The following is an 18,014-nucleotide window of genomic DNA, read 5'->3' as shown; positions in this document are numbered from 1 at the left end:
ATCACCTTGCACAGTATAATGGCCCCAGAAGTATAATTCCCCCAAACACAGTATGACCACTCCCACAATGGTCCCCACAACCACAGAGAATGATGGCCCCCTATAAGTACTGACTGATAAAAGAAAGGAAAATACTACTTACGTAGACACTTTCCCCTCCTCTGCTGCCCCGATCTGTGCAGCTTGTGGACTGAGGCTCCTTACAGTAGGAGACTCAGATGGACATGCTGAATGATAGAGAATGGTTCTCACAGCTCCCTGTTCCACCAGTGTATTCATTGTCGGACTAGGAAATATAGGACCTACCAGTGACACATTTTTATAATCATCAAAAACATTTGGAAACCCTAAACTTTGCCCACAGTAGCAAACTAAAAAAATAAACTCAGACATGTAAAAGAGACTTTAAAAAATGGTGCAAATGGAAAGATGAATATGGTGCAAACAAAAGAGACCCAAAACACTGAAAATGTAGTCAATTGTAATAATGAATTGGGCCCATATTATTCATCCTAATTGTTTTATTATTATTATTCATTTTATTTTACTAAATTTCGTAGTTACTATATTGTGCCACTTGCTTTGTTTCATCTACATGGTGATAAGACCTCTGTTTTCTCATACAAAGCTACAAATAGCCTTATCAGATATCAGTTTCACATACAGATGTTGTCCAGGAATGTAAGAAAATTATGTTTCCTTTTTAAATGAGTCATCTAGTGCCATAAAGTAATCAAATGTGCTTAAAGAGAAACTAACCTTTTTTTTAATTATTGATGTTTTTGCAAAGTTATGAATCTATGTAGTGTATTCCATTACCATATTTGGCTTCCTTCCCAAATCCATGCTGAAAGTGCTGTTTAACTGCCTTGTTAATGCTGAGTAGCTGATTTGAACTGCAGTGGCACAAAAAAATCAATAATCAAGCATAATCTTCGCTAATCCTGTCCCCCATTCTCAGACACTTTTTACAAATACCCACCCTGATTGAACATGAGAGGAGAGCAGAGAAGCTCAGACTGGAGTATGGATTTTTGGTACAATTACAGTTCAAATCAGCTACTTTTATTGCTTGAACAAGACAGATAAAACATCACTTCTAGCATATAATATTTGGGAGAAAAAGAAGAAAAATATTTTAATAGAGTATAATACAGACATTTGGGCATTTTCAATGGCTGATAAATGATTAAATTAAATAAAAAGCTTACCGGTAGTTATTCTTTATATTTGTACAGTACAAGTATGTTACTAATTAGTATATTTCATGTCTCAAAATTGCCCAATCTTTAGTTATAATCTCTGGTCCTCGGTCCTGGCAGGAGCCAGCCTTGTTCTCTGTCATTGCTAATGTATAGAAAGAAAAAGGAGCTGATTTAGCCATTGAAATAACCAGGTAACCTCCTTCACACACAACCATGGCCACATGCAGACACTAGAAATACCATACTGTATTGGACACAAACCTAAGAAGGACCTACCAGAATGCATCTTCTGTTTGAAGACTGGGGCACCTTCGAGATGATGAGTAGACCATTTGGGTTGCATCAACAATGTGCTGTACATAGCAGCAACAACACGGTGCCCATGACTTGATTCAGTGGTCTTGTGGCTGTATGGTACATGACTCTGTAGCTGAAGAAGAACGACTGTCAGGGACCTTATGAGATGACTTGAAACCCGCAGAGGATTTTACTAGAATGTTGTGATAATGTATTGAGTTTCTATAGTGAAAATTTCAACTCTGTAACAAAATGTTCAGAAAAGTAAGGGTGAGCATATCTGAAAATAGATATATCTTTCCAGTCATTAACATTATTTTCTATTTTGTCAGGTAAATTGATACAAAGATGTTCAAACTGTGGCGCGTCGGCTTCATATGTATATTGCTTATCCAGGCACATAGTCTTAGTAGTGCTGCCGGAAGAAACAATGGTGCTGTACTTCGAGTGTCTAAAGAAGCATTAAATAATGGTGAGATCTACATTTTATAAAATATTGAATAATTTTATGATTTAGCTATTGTTCGGGATCTTTAGACAAATGAGAATACATTTTCAGTTGAACAGAACAAGTGCATGTGAACTCTGGATTGTCCCAGATAAGTGAAATTTCCAACTCTCCCTCCCCCACATAAAAAAATTCCAGGTTAAAACATTAAAAAATGGAAAAAAATGTACATCGCACACACCTATTACATGATGTGTTACATATATGTCACATAATTGCTTCAGACAATTGCTGGCATTATCAATTGACTTTTTGAAGGGAACTCATCAACAATATATGGTTGTGAAGCATTTATCAAAATGCTAATGGCTCATAAATACCTTTACAACCAATAAACAACAAGAAAGCATAAGGCCCCATCCAGAGAGGGAACATATAACCTACCGTATATAAAATATATCAGAGACCACAAAAAATGTAGAAAATTAGCAATTTTATTAACATCAACATTAATACAATACATACCATGGTGAATAGAAAAGGATAATATACCCCTTCAAATATAAACCCCAATGCAGGCGATGACTCCTTATGCTTATGAGGAAACTTTAAGGGATACTCACCCCTGTGTTTTGGCTCCTTCTTTCCTGATTCCTAGAGTGGTAGAACAAGTATATTGTCCATTTCTGTTCACCATGGTATATATTGCATTATTGTTGATGTTAATAAAATTGCAAATTTTCATATCTTTGTTGGCATCCCCCTTTTGAAATTGTAACTTTCAATAGGATCAAGACATTAATGCCACGTTCACATGTTCAGTATTTGGTCAGTATTTTACCTCAGTATCTGTAAGCCAAAACCAGGAGTGGGTGATAAATACAGAAGTGGTGATGTGTTTCTATTAGGCCATGTGCACACGATCAGTATTTGGTTAGTATTTTACCTCAGTATCTGTAAGTCAAAACCAGGAGTGGGTGATAAATACAGAAGTGGTGACGTGTTTCTATTAGGCCATGTGCACACTGTTCAGTATTTGGTCAGTATTTTACCTCAGTATCTGTAAGTCAAAACCAGGAGTGGGTGATAAATACAGAAGTGGTGACGTGTTTCTATTAGGCCATGTGCACACTGTTCAGTATTTGGTCAGTATTTTACCTCAGTATCTGTAAGCCAAAACCAGGAGTGGGTGATAAATACAGAAGTGGTGACGTGTTTCTATTAGGCCATGTGCACACTGTTCAGTATTTGGTCAGTATTTTACCTCAGTATCTGTAAGCCAAAACCAGGAGTGGGTGATAAATACAGAAGTGGTGACGTGTTTCTATTAGGCCATGTGCACACTGTTCAGTATTTGGTCAGTATTTTACCTCAGTATCTGTAAGCCAAAACCAGGAGTGGGTGATAAATACAGAAGTGGTGACATGTTTCTATTAGGCCATGTGCACACTGTTCAGTATTTGGTCAGTATTTTACCTCAGTATCTGTAAGCCAAAACCAGGAGTGGGTGATAAATACAGAAGTGGTGACGTGTTTCTATTAGGCCATGTGCACACATTCAGTATTTGGTCAGTATTTTACCTCAGTATCTGTAAGCCAAAACCAGGAGTGGGTGATAAATACAGAAGTGGTGATATGTTTTTATTATACTTTTCCTCTGACTGCTTCGGTCTTCTCTTTTGCTGGCTATTTGCACCAAACATAAAAACGGTTCCGGCGTGAACTTTAAAGAAACGAGGCAAATACTGACACCAGAGGCAGGCGGAGGTGCTGGGGCAGAGCTGAAGGCCCTACCCACAGTCCTGCCCCTATGCACCAAAAGGTTATTACACCCAAACTTCAAACTGTGGATTAAAGAACAATCAGATTTCTTTACTAAATGTATCTATCAACTCTTTATAACAGTGAAATTATGACCATGCCTTTTACTTTAACATGCTAAATTGTGATAACAGGCTTTCTTTAAATTAAATTTAAAATCAATAAATGGGTTGACGTTGACAGATTTAAAATCCCATTGTCAACCTTTTAGTCAATATGTTAATAGTAAGCCTCTATTCAGGACCTGCATCACGACAGTGAAAATGTAACCATGAGGAATATTTCTCACATCAGTACTTTACATACAGTAGGGAAAAAAAGTATTTAGTCAGCCACTAATTGTGCAAGTTCTCCCACTTAAAAAGGTGAGAGAGGCCTGTAATAGATTTCATAGGTAGACCACAACTATGAGAGTCAAAATGAGAAAACAAATCCAGAAAATCACCTTGTCTGATTTGGCAAGATTTATTTTGCAAATTATGGCAGAAAATAAGTATTTGGTCATTAACAAAAGTTCATCTCAATATTTTGTGATATATCCTTTGTTGGCAATGACAAAGGTCAAACGTTTTCTGTAAGTCTTCACAAGGTTGGCGCAAACTGTTGGTGGTATGTTGGCCAATTCCTCCATGCAGATATCCTCTAGAGCAGTGATGTTTTGGACCTGTCGCTGGGCAACACGGACTTTCAAATCTCTCCAAAGGTTTTCTATGGGGTTGAGATCTGGAGACTGGCTAGGCCACTCCATGGACCTTTGTAAGCCACTCCTTCATTGCCCTGGTGGTGTGCTTGGGATCATTATCACGCTGAAAGACCCATCCTCGTTTCATCTTCAATGCCCTTGCTGATGGAAGGAGGTTTGCACTCAAAATCACACTATACATGGCCCCATTCATTCTTTCATGTACAAGGATCAGTTGTCCTGGTCCCTTTGCAGAGAAACAGCCCAAATTCATGTTGTTGCCACCCCTATGCTTCACAGTAGATATGGTGTTCTTTGGATGCAACTCTGCATTCTTTCTTCTCCAAACATGGCGAGTTTTGTTTCTACCACACAGTTCAACTTTGGTTTCTTCAAATGATATGACATTCTGCCAATACTCTTCTGGATAATCCAAATGCTCTCTAGCAAACTTCAGATGGGCCCGGTACTGGCTTAAACAGGGGGACATGTCTGGCACTGCAGGATCTGAGTAACTAGCGGCATAGTGTGTTACTGATGGTAGCCTTTGTTATGGTGATCCCAGCTCTATGCAGGTCAGTCACTAGGTCCCCCTGGGTGGCTCTGGGATTTTTGCTCGCCATTCTTGTGATTATTTTGACCTCATGGGGTGAGATCTTGCATGGAGTCCCAGTTCGAGATAGATTATCAGTGGTCTTGTATGTCTTCCATTTTCTTATTATTGCTCCCACAGTTGATTTCATCACACCAACCTGCTTGTCTATTGCAGATTCAGTCTTCCCAGCCTGGTGCAGGGCTACAATTTTGTTTCTGGTGTCCTTTAACAGCTCTTTGGTCTTCACCATAATGGAGTTTGGAGTGTGAGTGTTTGAGGTTGTGGACAGGTGTCGTTTATACTGATAACAAGTTCAAACATGTGCCTTTACTACAGGTAATGAGTAGAGGACAGAGGAGCCTCTTAAAGAAGAATTTACAGGTCTGTGAGAGCCATAAATCTTGCATGTTTTTAGGTGACCAAATACTTATTTTCCACCATAATTTGCAAAATAAATCCAGCCAAATCAGACAAGGTGATTTTCTGGTTTTGCTGTCTCATTTTATCTATCATAGTTGTGGTCTACCTATGATGTCAATTACAGGCCTCTCTCATCTTTTTAAGTGGGAGAACTTGCACAATTGGTGGCTGACTAAATACTTTTTTCCCCCACTGTAAACAGTTCATTTTAACAGCGCCATCCATGCCAATAAGCAGATTATCTCAAAGTGGTCTCCACAGCTGGGCATTCAATGATTATATTATTAAACATACTTTTTTTTAAGAAGAAGGGATTGTCTAAAGCAGACAACCCCTTTAACTTGTAAACTAATGTAAAGATGATGCAAAACAAATAGTGGAACAGAGTATAAGATATATACATGTTTTTCATTCACAGCTGTCTCAGGCCAAATGAAAGGAAGACAGTCGCAGAACACAGCTATGGGTAGTGGCGGTGGTGACCTTGTTGGTGGTTTGGTTGGTGGGCTTCTTGGTGGAGGTGGTGGAGGAGGTGGAGGCCTTTTGAGTGGTGTCCTGGGAGGTGGAAATGGTGGTGGATTATTAGGTGGTATACTTGGAGGAGGAGCAGGTGGTGGAGGAGGCCTTCTTGGTGGTATTCTTGGTGGAGGTGGTGGTGGTGGCGGTGGTGGCCTGCTTGGTGGTATTCTTGGAGGCTCTGGTGGTGGTGGACTACTTGGAGGAATTCTTGGTGGCGGTGGTGGAGGTGGTCCACCTGGTTACACCGATCCTCATGTTAATGGTGGAATCCTAGGAAATGGTGGTTTGCTTGGTGGATTGCTTGGAGGCGGAGGACTTCTTGGAATACTTGGCAATGGAGGACTCTTAGGCACAATACAGGGCATAACTGGGTAAGATATGCAATGTTCATGTTATGTCTCCAATAAGTCAAAATAATAACCCACTCACATAGTAGAAACTTGTTAAATAATATTTCCTGCAATTTATTGATATTGGCAAAGAATGGAGGACAATGTAAAAGTGTTCCTAAATATTTGTATACAGTGAAACGGTTGCGGTCTTCAAAATTACATGAAAGAAACTATCTATAAAAAGAGCAGTTGTGTAAAGAAATCCACCGAATGAAATGGTGTTCAAAGTAAGGGACAACAACCAAAAGTCAAAAATTTGTAATCATTACCATTAAGCAGTATCATTACTTTTATTACTATGTGCCACAAGTAGATCTTGGGTTTCCTCTATAAAGTATTCTGGAGAACATTGTCTGTGAAAACCTTTTGTATATTATGTGGTGCAGTAACCTCTGTTAAAGCTAGGGGCGCTGTGTATGCTACTCAGAATATGCATGTGGGCGTATGTTTGAACGCCCAAGGTAAAGAATGTATGTGTCTGGCTGTATGTAATAGAACCTGTAGTGAGGTCATGACCATGTGATCCATACCTCACTTGTGGGTGTGGTCACGTACCATATAGTGTGACTGAGGTCAGGTCACAGGAGTTGTGTGTTTGATCTTGAGTTGTCAGAGTGGAAGGTCCCGGAAGGCCTGTGTGTGCTGGAAGTATCTGAGACTGAACTTCCTGGAAGAGCACATGGAAAAACCCTGTACCTGATAGAGGCTGTGATGGCTCTGTGTAGGGAAGCTACTGCCCAGCTGCGGGTCTGAAACTGTAGACGGCCTAGTGAGCAAGGCACTGTCTGGAACGGTGATCCCAGTGCGGCCGCTTCTCTGATAACCCGTGAGGGATAAACTGTGAGTAACGTTGACCGGGGTCAGTAAGAGACTTTGTATGCTTTATGTGGTAACACTGCATGTTTAACGGACGTTGTACTGGAAGCTACACGCTGTTATGTTCATGAAGAGCGGTTTATGCTGATGTTTAATAAACTGAATGAACTGTTTAACCTGAAGTGTCCCCGAGTATGCCTCAAAGACCAGCCAAGTGAGTAAATCCCAGTCCACTCACATGGTGGACCTCTACAATTAGTAATATCAGGGATTACAAACTAGAAATTAGCGAATCTTTCAAGGTTTGGTTCAGTTCGGATTCGAAGATTTCGTCGAACACCATTAAATTCAAAGGGAGGCAAAACTAAACACATAGACAACACCATAAGAGGTGACAAAAAGCTTTCCAAACAACTAAAATTAGGGGCAGACACCAGGAAAAGTGGCATAGATTGACCCACAGTAGAAATTTATAAATGGCACAGCGCAGCAGTCAGCCATGGGCCATGCATGAGGTATCAAGGTCTGGGCCAGCATTTACAGAAGTTTTAATGAGGACCTGTTGGTTAAGGGAGCAATGTAAGCCTTCTCAGTTGGGAGACCTCACACCTCTTGCAACACCTCCATTTTTTTTTTTGTATTCCAGCCACACACATCATAACTGTAGAGTCGTGGGCCGGACTGGGGGGGTGGTGCCTCTGTATCCCGCACAACGACATACAGACACAAGATGGAGGCAGATTTCGGGTGCAACAGGTCCAAGTTTATTTCCCGCTGTCCGACTGATGGCCCTCACAATACACCGCAATTCTCTTCACAGCCCTCCGTGTCCAGGCCCAGTTACACACACCGTACTTATCACCAGGGACGTAAACATACGTACTGTCCCTTTTCACTTAGTGACATTCCTGTCAGCTCGGTCACTGTGGCCACCTTAGGCCCGTACTCCAACAGTAATTTTACTGGTCAGGTATCGTCTTCAACTTGGTATGTATTTCCACGGGGCCTCATCTGTACTGCGATACTTCATGTCAGGACCACCCCCCTGACTTCCTTTCTCCTCAGTCCCCTGGCTCGGCTCTCCTCACAGTGCACAAACTGTCACAGACTTCTTGTCTCTTGAGCACCTCCCGGGGACTGGAACTTTCTGGAACCCTCCTGTCAAACATATTACTTTCTCGGTCCCCTGTAACTCCGCCCCCATGACTAACGGTTTCTAAAGCCCTAGGCTGCTGTCAAGTCCTGAACTCACACTCCTCCCTGCCATCTTGTGGTCAATCCAAGGTTCTGCACGTCATCTACACTTTCCTAGCTGTTTCCCCACTGTCATAAATGCCATCTGCCTAAAATGTGCAAACCCTCCTTTCTACTTGCTAACAAGTCCATCCATCAGGTCACCTTCCCTACACTCTCCTTCCTTTGTCTATTGTCGTCCTCGACAATCGTAGTCCCTGCCTTTGTCATTCTGAAACTTCTCCTACTATCTGTTGTCGGACCAGTTGTTGGGCCAAACCCACTATCTGCAGGTGCCGAACCAAACCGGGAGCACCATGCTCCGAGCAGCCTACTGCCACTCGCCAGCACGCACGTCACATGACAGCATCTTTCAAATTGGGCTAGGTACACCCGGATACTTTCTACGGCGTGTACCTTCCCCTACTCTCCCCTTCTGTCACCTTTCACTATCCAGTACGCCATGATCGAAGCCTGACACCTACCAGACCACTGTCAGCGTCCGCCTTCTTCTTCGGGAATGTCCGTGGTGTTAGGGACCTGACTTGGGACTTCTGTCCGTCTCACATCTTCCATCTCTTTACCTTCCTCTTGGTAACAAGTCATAGTCGGCATCTCGGTCACACAGACCCTGTCTGCTCATAGACCCCTTTGGTCTCACACTTCCTTCGGTCACCAAGACCTTCCCGTACCCGGACCTGTTGCATTCTACTTTTGCATATTATACATCAAAACATTTTATAATGGCACAAGTACCCCTTTTTCTATATATTTTTCCTTTACTGTTTCTCGTTAAAACCAACATACAATAAAACAAAAACAAAACAGGTTTTTCTCCCCCTTCCTTTGACATTGACACTCCCTCTCTTTTTCTTTGCATCCCCGCTATGTCAGGCAGTAAAATAAACTTTAACTCTCATATCAAAACAAACTTACAAAACAACAAAGAGAAAAAAAAAGGAAAAAAAAATATAAACAACACTTTCTGTTAACCAGGACGCCAACTTTCCCGATGATCTGCATAACGTTGCAACGAATTCCCGACAGTCCACGCCATCTCCTGGTGGCCGGTAGCAAGAGACCCCACAGCCATGGAGCTCCTGGGATGCAGGCAGTGTCCTTAGAGTCCTTTCTACGGGAGCTCGTGACCTTCGGGTTCAGCGAGTACGGCTACCACGTAGTAGCCGCGGGGACAATATTCCTTGTAATAAGACACCAAGTCCCCCTCTTGCAAGGCCCGGCCATGGCGGATCAATGCCACATTGATGTACACTTTCTGGCCGGTCGCAAGGTCTCGGATAAACCCGTAACCCTTGGGTATATTAGTGTATACAAGCCGCCCCAAGGATCATGCAGCCGCTATGCCAGCCTCTCCCCTTGCATATAGCAGGTTCCATATTTCCTGCTCCCTGGCTTTTTTCTTCTTAATGACCTCCGCGACCCAAACGGAGGGTCCAGAGTAGGCCCCGGAGTCCGGTGGGCGGGACTTAGCCGGGGGTGAAAGCGGGGCAGATGCGGTCATTGATGTCAGCGGCCCAGCAGCCGCTGAGGCCGGGTGGCAGATAGGGGCAACCGTAGTTCCTGTAGACTGGGCCGCAGGGCCTGACAAGCAGGCCGCAGCCAACTCTGGCATCGGCATAGACGTGGCCATGGGATAGGCCGCACTCTGAGCTGTAGACGGGGGCGGAATGGCGGCCGGTTTCGGGGATGAGGTCACTACTGGCAGGGGGAACGCATCAGCGCCTTCCGCAGACAGACTCCGCACTGGTGACACCGGGCAGGGTGGCTCGGGGACGGGAGCAGGGCCCTTACTCGGCTCAGCGTAAACCGTAGGGCCCTCCGCAGCCTTGCCTTCAGGAACACAGTAGGCCGCGTGCGGCAACCGAGTGGTGGGGGCTGCCTGCGGAGCCGCCAGCGGAACCGGGGGAACTCTCACCTTCCCCGGCGCCGCGGCTCCTCCCACAGTCTCCCTCCTTCACCCCGCCGTCGGCGGGGCTAGCCTCCAGGCTCAGGGGTTCTGCGGGGAGGGTCTCTGCTGTCAACGTTGGTGGCCGCTTCCGCAGGACCAGCAATTGCTCTGCTTCTCCGCCCGCGATCCAGATGTCTGCCCGTGACTCTGAGGGATAAGTCTTCCAGCGAGGCGCGATCTCCCGACGCCATCGCCACTCCAGCGGCACTAAGCTTTCTTAGCTGGGAGACCTCACACCTCATGCAACACCTTCAAATTTTTTTTTTACTCCAGCCACACTCAGATAGCACAAACATCAGTTTCATTCAGTAAAATTGGTAGGAAATTATAAGGAAAGTAACACAGGTAGTTGACTGAAAGTAAGTGCAGGCCTGCCTGTCTGGGAGACCTACTTACACGGGCAACCCACCAGATGGAGAGCGAACTTGGAGTCTCCACATTTAAAAAAATAATTGTCACACACAGAGTAGAAACAGTATAATAGGCCTCTGACACATCTTCTACTACAGGCATCCCACCTGATGGAGACCCAACTTTGAATCTCCACATTTCAAAAACGTTGAACACCAAACCCATTCTCCCTTCCTTCACAACCTTGCTTTTTTGCACTCATGTTGTAAGTAACCTTCTCATGTTGTAACCTGCTGTTTGACAACCTTAGACCCACAGCTGTCAGTCACCTGTCACTAAATGAACAATCACTACATATTTTCTTAGGTAGTGTGCCTGAACAACATTGTCATGCGTAACGATTTTTAAGTGGAAATCTGACCTTCTAATTTGCCACTGAAACAGTTTTATCAAAAGCGATTTGGAGTAACTAATTGGGCCTTGTGACTGCACCCCAATATTAGGCCTAACAATTTTTAGGTGGAAATCTAGCCTTTTAATTTGCCACTGAAAGACAGTTTTATCACAAACTATTTGGAGTAGCTAATTGGCCATCCGGAGACTGCCACACAGCTGCAACACTACTTCAATGCTGGAAGATCAATTTCACACAGGACAGTATCAATCTATTTAACTGACAAGTTCACATTCAGCTCTAGCACAGGAGCGACCACTATGACACTGAGACAGTGGTGCCAGCAAAACAAGAAGTCCGCTTTTTATATGGCAGGCATATGTGACTTTGGCAGCCAATCACAGAAGACATTATGTCATGACGTTGTAGATGGTTTCTGCCCCCTGATTGGCTGCCGGAATCAACAAACATAAAGTTAAGAGGAAAAAGAAAAGAGCGCGCCGCTCCGGTAACCTCTCCACACGCTTTTCTAACCTCTCACACCCCTTCCCCTTATCAAACACGTCATCATACAGCACCACTATCTTAGCCAAAGTAATAACAAAAGCATTAGTGGAAACGCGATGATTTACCGAACTGTGACTGAATTTTGCCGACTTTGAGTAAAAATGCTCGTGAAAGCGAATACGAATACGAATGTGCTATATTTGAAATTGGTGAACGTTTTCCTAACACGTTCGCTCATCACTATTTAAGATTACCTGCGTATTCTCTTAAAGTCAGTGGTACAGAGAGTAACTGCTGTCATTGTAAAGTATTTGTTACTTATACACTGTTTACCTTCCATCTTTTCGTTTCTTTTATGAACTGGTTAAGTAAATATTCATATTATGTTATCTAATCTTTGTGAATGTTTGCTGATTGTTGCTGTACCCCTCGTGCATGTTTCAGCACTACACTTGCTTTGGCAATGATAATTTGTATTTGATTATTCCAATAAAGGTAATTTGTGTTTCAATTTCATAGGTAAGCTATTAGAAGTGTTTGTAATGAAACTTTTGAAGTGTTAGGAACGGCAGAACGCACTAAATAAAAATAATAATAAAGTGCGTTCGCCGCTCGGGGTCCACCGTAGAGTAGGTGTTACAACCGCTGCTGAGTAATGGCAGATGAGCAATATGGCGATATAATACGCACGGGTTCAACTTCACCCGAATTGCGCAGAGCGGGCTCTGTTCACACACAGAGGCGCCGCAACAAAAACATACAAAAGGCTGAGCCTGTTAGAGTCACAGGCCTCAGGAAAATTCACACACGGTATAAGGTCACAGGAGCAGGAACTAAGACAGAGGGGCTGTGTCTGTCTAGACCTACCGTGTGTGGCGTTGCTACTGCGAACGCCAAGAAGGACTGCAACTGCAGCGCAGCGCAGGACACTGTCACTAAACGACACAGCTACAAAGCAGGCGTTATGTCGGACGCTAGCGCAGAGGTGCGGTGTGCACAGTGGCCAAAGGTGTTATGAATGAGTCACCATAGGAGGCAGACACAAAAATAGAAGCTACGTCCAGAAAACCAGAGAATTTGGCAACTATCAGATTGCAGACCCCTGAACCTATCAACACAACTAGCAGTAGCCGTGGGGGGTTCCTACGGTGCCCTAGACCCCTCGATCAAAGCCGGAGAGCTAAATAGCCTAAAGACAGAAAAGGAAATCTAAACTGCCCCAGAGCAGACCCCAAAGTAAAAGGCAGCCCCCAACATATAATGACGGTGAAGCAAGATGAAAAAACACTCACACAGATAGAAAGATAGGCTGAGCAAACGATGGGGCCCAAGCTAAACTAAACAGGACAGGAAAGGACGGTTGCTGTCTGCAATCTGCCAAAAACCCTATCAAAGAAATAAGCCAACAGCTGATATGGAAAAAGACCCTGAAGCAGCTAGGCTTCAAAAACTATATCAGCACTCCGGTATTTTCAGAAGACAGAGCTAAAGGAATTCAGCTCACCCCAGCAGGGAATGGCAGAAATCCAGAAAAACAAAGCAAACAAAGTCAAAGCACAAATGCAAAAAGCAGCGCAGAAAAACTTAGCTTTAGAAGAGCAGGAATTCAGACTGGTCTCCAAGGATCCCACAGAGAAATCACCCGCAGGGCAGGAGGGCGCCGGCAGCCTTATATCCAGTCTGTAACTCCACTCAGCCAGTCATCATCATTAGGCTCAGGTGCCTGATAATCAGGCTCACTACCTTTCCTTACCAGAAGAGGGAGTTCATCGGGCCTCAGTAGTGAAGGGGAAAATGAACTCACAACACTAAGGGTTGCCACAGACTGGTGCAGACTACTGAACTAATTCCCTAACCACATGTGTAATATCAGAAGGAAGGGGTTTCATAATAAGTCAGTCACCAGAATCATACATCCGTCACCATTCACACATAGCATTATAGTCTATACTAGCACATGGCAGAACGGCCATGCGCGCTTTTTATAGCAGCCGGGACCTTCCGGAAGCTTCCAGATCTCCGAGATGGACCAATGAGATCTGGAGCAGGACCTGAGCACATGACTCCTGATATCCAATGGGAAACCGTCTCATGAGCATGCTCAGTAGGAGGACAGAGGGACTTAGCCCCTGGAGAGATTTGCTGCAAGGCAATCTCCTCTGCGGTAGATAAAGAGCAAGACACCGCAGAATGTAAGAGTCTGGATTCCTGCAGAGCAGAAGCAGGAACCTGACTCCTAACACTACCCCCCCTCCTAGAGCCCCCTCCTATCTTGAGCCTTCCAATCCACCACCCTGTGCCCATCAGAGGCATAGGCCTCAGACTCGTCCGAAGGCAAGTCTGATTTCCCGGTAGGTGACACGGAAAACCAGGACACGTGGAAGGTATCAGAGGCGGCAAGATTGCCAGGTTTAAGAAGGGACACGTGGGAGACAACGTGAGCGGCAAAACCGCCCAGAGCATAAGTTGAAGTGGGACGCCGCGGTGTGTCGGTGAACGTCTCCACTCTCTATTTTAGGAAGCTTACCCGAGCACACGAGGCGCATGCCTGAATATATTTCTTTATGTCCTGAGCCCTGTGCGGCCACCAAGACGACCCTGCCAGGAGTTTTGTGGTCTGCATGTAGCCACAGTGACCACCCGCCCTGGATGCGTGTGCCCACGCGAGGACCTTCGGCCGAAGGCGAGGGGGGACAAAGGTCTTGCCCAGCGGCACAGAGTTTGGCCATTGCGGGGCCCCATTTCCTGGTGAACAGAGTGCTGACAGTGGCAGCTGCAAGTGGAACTTAGTGTCGGACGCGCCTCGAGACTGGCGCAAGACACCTCCATGGGCTCTGGGAGTGAACACTCAGGCTCGGGTGATTCCAGAGGTTCAAAGAGGTTGGGAGCCGGAGTAACCTTCCGTCTGGATTGAGCACGCTCCAGTCCGTGCTCCGAAAAACGGAGATCAATACGGGTGGCAATGGCAATCAGCTCCTCCAGACTTGCAGGAACCTCTCTGGTAGAAAGAGCATCCTTAACATGCTCAGCTAAACCTTTCCAAAACCCAGGGATGAGTGTTATGAATGGGTCACCGAGGAGGAACAACAAAAGCTAAGTCCCAGAAAACCAGAGAGGTTGGTAACTATGCAGATTTCAGATCCCTGATCTTAACCACACAATTAACAGTAGCAGTGGAGCGTTCCTACGATGTTCCTAGATGCCTCGTCACCGCCGGAGGACTACAAAAACCTAAAGCAAGAAAAGGGAAAACTAACTACCCCAGAGCAGACCCCAAAGGAATAGACAGCCCCCACACATGTATTGACGGTGAAGCAAGATAAAAACACAAACACAGGCAGGAAAATAGGCTGAGCAAACGATGGGGCCCAACTAACTATAAAGAACAGGAAAAGAAAGACACTGTCTGCAATCTGCCAAAAAACCCTACAAAATAACACTTCTGATAACAAAATTAACCCTGAAGTCACTAGACTTCTCCCACTATATTAGCACTCTGAAATATTCTGAGACAGAGCAAAAAGAGGCCAACCTAATAAGGGACTAAAAGCAAATTGGCAAATACAGATAAATAAGAGTGGAAATTCAGCACAGCCCAGCCGGGGCTGGCTGAACACACAAAAAACTGAATAGACCAACAAAATCAAGTGTGAACATTAGCAAAAACACTTAGCTTTGAGAAGGCTGGAACAGAGCTGAAAACCAAGACCTGAGAAGCCAGAAGCAATCACCAGCACTAGACTAGGGCGTCGGCTGTCTTAAATCCAGTCTAAGATTCCTGAGGTCCAATCGTCATCCTCATTATCAGGTGGTAGATCTCTACTGATTAAATCAGCCTCACTACCTCCTGTTACCACCAGAGGGAGTCTGGAAGGCGAACTCACCACTGGTGGACCAGAGAATGAACTCACAACAGTACCCCCCCTTGAGGAGGGGTCACCAAACCCTCATCCACGCCACCAGGCTGATCAGGATGGGCCCGCTGAAAAGCACGAACCATTCTATTGGCATGAATATCAGAGGCAGGGACCCAAGAATTATCCTACTGGCCATAACCCTTCCATTTGCCCAAATACTGGAGTCTCCGTCTAACCAAACGAGAATCCAATATTTTCTCTACCTCATATTTAGAGTTGAGCGATACCGTCCGATACTTCAAAGTATCGTATCGGATGGTATCGGCCGATCTTTAAAAAAAGTATCGGTATCGCCGATTCCGATACCGGAAGTCCCATTCAAGTCTATGGGACTTCCGGTATCGGAATAAGAAAAACCCTTTCCTGCCCTTGTACAGCCTCTCTGGGGTCTGTACGGGCCTTTCGGGGGGCTGTGCCGGCCTGCCAGGGGGTCTGTGCAGGCTCCGGTGGTCTGTGCCGGCCTGCCGGGGGGCTGTGCAGGCTCCGGTGGGCTGTGCCGGCCTGCCGGGGGGCTGTGCCGGCCTGCCGGGGGGCTGTGCAGGCTCCGGGGGGCTGTGCCGGCCTGCCGGGGGGCTGTGCAGGCTCCGGGGGGCTGTGCCGGCCTGCCGGGGGGCTGTGCCGGCCTGCCGGTGGTCTGTGCAGGCTTCGGGGTCTGTGCAGGCATCGTCCGATGGGACTACAAGTCCCATCGGGCGATGCCTGCTACCATGACAGTGATTGACACATTAGCCAATGATGGGACAGTAGTAGTCCCATCATCCGGCTAATGTGTTAAATGTAAAAAAAAAAAAAAAAAAAAATTACATGCTACATACATACAACATGCATACTACATACATGCTACATTCATACTACATACTACATACATGCTACATTCATACTACATAAATACTACATGCAACATACATACTACATATATACTACATACATACTACATATATACTACATGCATGCTACATACATACTACATGCTACATACTACATACATACTACATGCATGCTACATACATACTACATGCTACATACATACTACATATATACTACATGCATGCTACATACATACTGCATGCTACATACATACTACATATATACTACATGCATGCTACATACATACTACATGCTACATACATACCACATATATACTACATGCATGCTACATACATACTACATGCTACATACATACCACATACATACTACATGCATGCTACATGCTACATACATACTACATATATACTACATGCATGCTACATACATACTACATATATACTACATGCATGCTACATACATACTGCATGCTACATGCATGCTACATACATACTACATACATACTACATACATACCACATATATACTACATACATACAATACATTCATACAATACATACATAGACATACAGTACATATAACATAGAGTAACATACTTACCAATACTTGTCACATTGTTCCCCGAAGCCATTGTCGTCTACGGAATAAATATTAACATAACAAACCACAAAAATACTCACCCACGATCCGAAGCAGTCCACGAGTGTGTCCCACGACGATCTTGGGTAGAGAACTGCAGCATCAGATGATGCTGCCGTTCTCTACGGGCTGCAGGAATCCAATGACGGAAGGTAGGTATCCTTCCGCACTGTATTCCTCCGCCACTTAAAAAAAAAAAGTCCCTAGTCTCACTTTATGCCATTGCTGTGTGGGAATTTCCCACGCAGCAATGGTATAAAGTGAGACTAGGGACTTTTTTTTTTTTAAGTGGCGGAGGAATACAGTGCGGAAGGATACCTACCTTCCGTCATTGGATTCCTGCAGCCCGTAGAGAACGGCAGCATCATCTGATGCTGCAGTTCTCTACCCAAGATCGTCGTGGGACACACTCGTGGACTGCTTCGGATCGTGGGTGAGTATTTTTGTGGTTTGTTATGTTAATATTTATTCCGTAGACGACAATGGCTTCGGGGAACAATGTGACAAGTATTGGTAAGTATGTTACTCTATGTTATATGTACTGTATGTCTATGTATGTATTGTATGAATGTATTGTATGTATGTAGTATATATGTGGTATGTATGTAGTATGTATGTAGTATGTATGTAGCATGCATGTAGCATGCAGTATGTATGTAGCATGCATGTAGTATATATGTAGCATGTATGTAGCATGCATGTAGTATATATGTAGTATGTATGTAGCATGTATGTATGTGGTATGTATGTAGCATGTAGTATGTATGTAGCATGCATGTAGTATATATGTAGTATGTATGTATGTATGTAGCATGTAGTATGTATGTAGCATGCATGTAGTATGTAGCATGCATGTAGTATATATGTAGTATGTATGTAGCATGCATGTAGTATATATGTAGTATGTATGTAGCATGTATGTATGTGGTATGTATGTAGCATGTAGTATGTATGTAGCATGCATGTAGTATATATGTAGTATGTA

At 44.4% G+C, this 18,014-nt stretch overlaps 1 protein-coding gene across 1 annotated transcript in view; it reads left to right on the top strand.

Moving 5' to 3' along the window:
- The first annotated feature begins 1,850 nt into the window (after positions 1–1,850).
- The window catches only part of LOC141059049 (BPI fold-containing family B member 4-like), a 97,813-nt gene continuing 81,649 nt past the window's right edge, over positions 1,851–18,014 (top strand). Inside the window, exons 1-2 of the mRNA XM_073555258.1 lie at positions 1,851–1,974; positions 5,887–6,358. Coding sequence (XP_073411359.1) covers positions 1,851–1,974; positions 5,887–6,358 — 596 coding nt within the window. The remainder of the gene's footprint in view (positions 1,975–5,886; positions 6,359–18,014) is intronic.

The sequence above is a fragment of the Dendrobates tinctorius genome, unplaced genomic scaffold, assembly GCF_039654945.1.
Source record: "Dendrobates tinctorius isolate UK_male_01 unplaced genomic scaffold, ASM3965494v1 ptg000223l, whole genome shotgun sequence".
NCBI lineage: Eukaryota > Metazoa > Chordata > Amphibia > Anura > Dendrobatidae > Dendrobates > Dendrobates tinctorius.
This window is presented reverse-complemented; position numbering and strand designations above follow the sequence as displayed.